Source organism: Austrofundulus limnaeus, unplaced genomic scaffold, assembly GCF_001266775.1.
Source record: "Austrofundulus limnaeus strain Quisiro unplaced genomic scaffold, Austrofundulus_limnaeus-1.0 Scaffold30, whole genome shotgun sequence".
Taxonomy (NCBI): Eukaryota; Metazoa; Chordata; class Actinopteri; order Cyprinodontiformes; family Rivulidae; genus Austrofundulus; species Austrofundulus limnaeus.
The window spans coordinates 743069-745630 of NW_013952432.1; the positions used below are offsets into that span (position 1 = coordinate 743069).

The 2562-nt window shown below is 36.9% G+C and overlaps 1 protein-coding gene across 5 annotated transcripts in view; it reads right to left on the minus strand.

The window, feature by feature from the left end:
- Nucleotides 1–2562, minus strand: part of LOC106515527 (dipeptidyl aminopeptidase-like protein 6) — a 251853-nt gene that overhangs the window by 48879 nt on the left and 200412 nt on the right. For all 5 annotated transcript variants that reach the window (XM_014005367.1, XM_014005368.1, XM_014005365.1 and 2 more), the window contains one exon: nt 966–1064. In XM_014005367.1, the coding sequence (XP_013860821.1) occupies nt 966–1064 (99 nt within the window). The remainder of the gene's footprint in view (nt 1–965; nt 1065–2562) is intronic.

Here is a 2562-nt window from a genome sequence, read left to right on the forward strand (position 1 = left end):
AAATTTTTCTCTATTAACAGCACATAACTAGTAGCACTTCAGTCATGAATAAAACAACTTGACTATAGATGTAAGATAACTCTTCCTGTGTTTATCCTTCATGTTCTCTAATGAAGATGCAGAYATGGCCAAGAAGCCTCAGAAAAACATTCAAGAAAAATAAATAAACAGGAATAGGGTTGGATTCACAGCACTATCCCTGTGTCTATCGTGTGTGTAACGTGTTCGGAGGGGTATAATTTTCATTTTGGCTTCTATGTTCACAGAGTGAGGCGTGCATGCCAGCTGCACGTCACATGCCTGTCAGCTCYAGCTTAAACCGCTGCAGTTTTGTGCCAGCTAGAGTTCGGAGTGGTGCCTACTCTTCTAGGCGAGGGTTAGGCATCAGGGAAGTGATTCTTGGAAATTTACACAGATAAACTATTTGCCGACCACCATMTTAGGAGTGAGTTACTCCTAATTCAGATGATTTTGTTGCAACTATTGCATGTGACTATTGACATGCTATAAATATGTAAGTTACCTTTACATTAGCAAAGCATCAGTAAAAGACAAATCTGATWATAGATGAACTGCAGCAGAACAGAAAGGCTGGCAGTGTGAATAAAAATACTGCATGTTAGCTTAAAAAGTTAAACATCATTTTCAATTTCAGATTATGGAAAACAAACAGTTTGAATTGATTTTCTGTTGAAGTCCATGTTATTTTATGTTGGTAACATTCAACAGACTGAATCATCTTGCTGCATGGTGTTAGACAATCTTCTCTTTTTTTTTTCTTTTGCATTTAGTTCTTTAGTATTTGCTTGGCTCAAGCCCCTTTCAAATCATTGCTGCAACAATGTCCTCATCAAGGCGAAAAACACAAATCGGACTTTATAGAACTTAATCTTGTTCACTGACTGAAATGAAGGTTTTCCAACACATGCAAACAGAGCAGCCTCAGATTTATGAAGAATACTCACTACTTATCCACTTGGCGTTTGGGTCATGAACCTTGAAGTCTTTTCGGAAAAGGTCAGCGACCGTCACCTTGCCCTTCAGAGCCAGACGATCGTCTTCACCTGCCGAGAAAACAACCACACTGTTAACTAAACATGAACACATACATGCTGATGCACAAATCTTGGCGAGTATTCATCTTACAGCAAGCAGAGCAGTTAAAACGACTTAAAGAGTAAAATATGTTTCTAACAGAAGCTCATTATCATGACTCATCACACAACAAGGCCTGCTTAAGTACCCTGGAAGTCATATTTTAACCCACTCAGTGCCCCTTTAGTGTCATTTTACAAGATGCAGGGGAGTAATCAACATAAGTATTCAGACTGAGAAAAGCAGGATTTGGAGGATTATTCTTACACCTTTGTTTAATGTGTTTTGTCATACACGAATAAAGAGTGAAAACTGGAAACTGGAACAGTCTGAAGTGAAAAAAAAATTCAGTTATTTTACATTAATGTTGCAAAGCTGCGTAAAGGATGTTGATTTATTAATTCATTGAAATATAATGTTTAGGTCTAATCCCCTTTGAAACATGAACTTATTTTTATTGTGATGGCAACAGAAAGTATTACTGACAAGTCTGAAATAACCTGAGACTTTTCTGATACAAAATGTTAGGTTTTCTAAATGATCATTCCTGGTTAAATTCCACAAAAAAGAGAACATTTCATAATGTAATCAATCAGACCCTTTAAACAGGATGTAACGTTTTAGGTAAGGTCCAACCAAGGAGGTTCTATAGAAYTGGAGTGTGCAAAAACCACGTAACTGTTTGATCGGCTGGAGAAGCTAACGGCTAACGCTAAACGGGCAAGACTCTGGATTTCCCATTCCTGTACATGTTGACAACAGAGCAGAAAAAAAGGACTGACAATGTAGAAATCATTAAAACTATTAATAATAATATTAATCCAATTATTATTAATGCTTTACAGTTAATATAATCTATCTAATGTTTTAAATAATGGCAGAAAAGCTGTTTGTGTTATGACTTATTAACAGAAGATAAACATGAAAATGTTTCATTTCACCACACAAGTAAGCAGATTTGATCTTATTTAGCTCAATGTGATCTGAACAGAACATAATGTAACAGTTTAAAATTAAAATAATCTTATAAAGTCGATGTAATCACTGTTATTTATTGAACTGGTTAGCAGATATTAGCTTGTGGAGCATATACATTGTGTAGATCTGCTGAATCATGCTACAATTTAACAAACTATTAAATATTACAGCTGATTTGTCCTCTGATTAATATTTAGACCTAGAGAGTATAAAATAATATTATAAATGTGAGTATTTTTAGGTTTCTGTTAGAGGAACCTGACCTGTTGAGAAGATGGTTAGCTAATAAAGGCAAGTTTCATCCTATTACCAGAGAACATTTTCTAACTGTTGACTGGGAAATGGTGGTAGAGCAGCCGGCTTTGGGACCCKCAAGTCACAGGTTCGACTGCCCGCCATGCCCACATGCCGTTGTGTCCTTGAGCAAGATGCTTCACCCGCCTTGCCTACTGATGGTGGTCAGAGGGTCCGGTGGTGCCTGTGTATAGC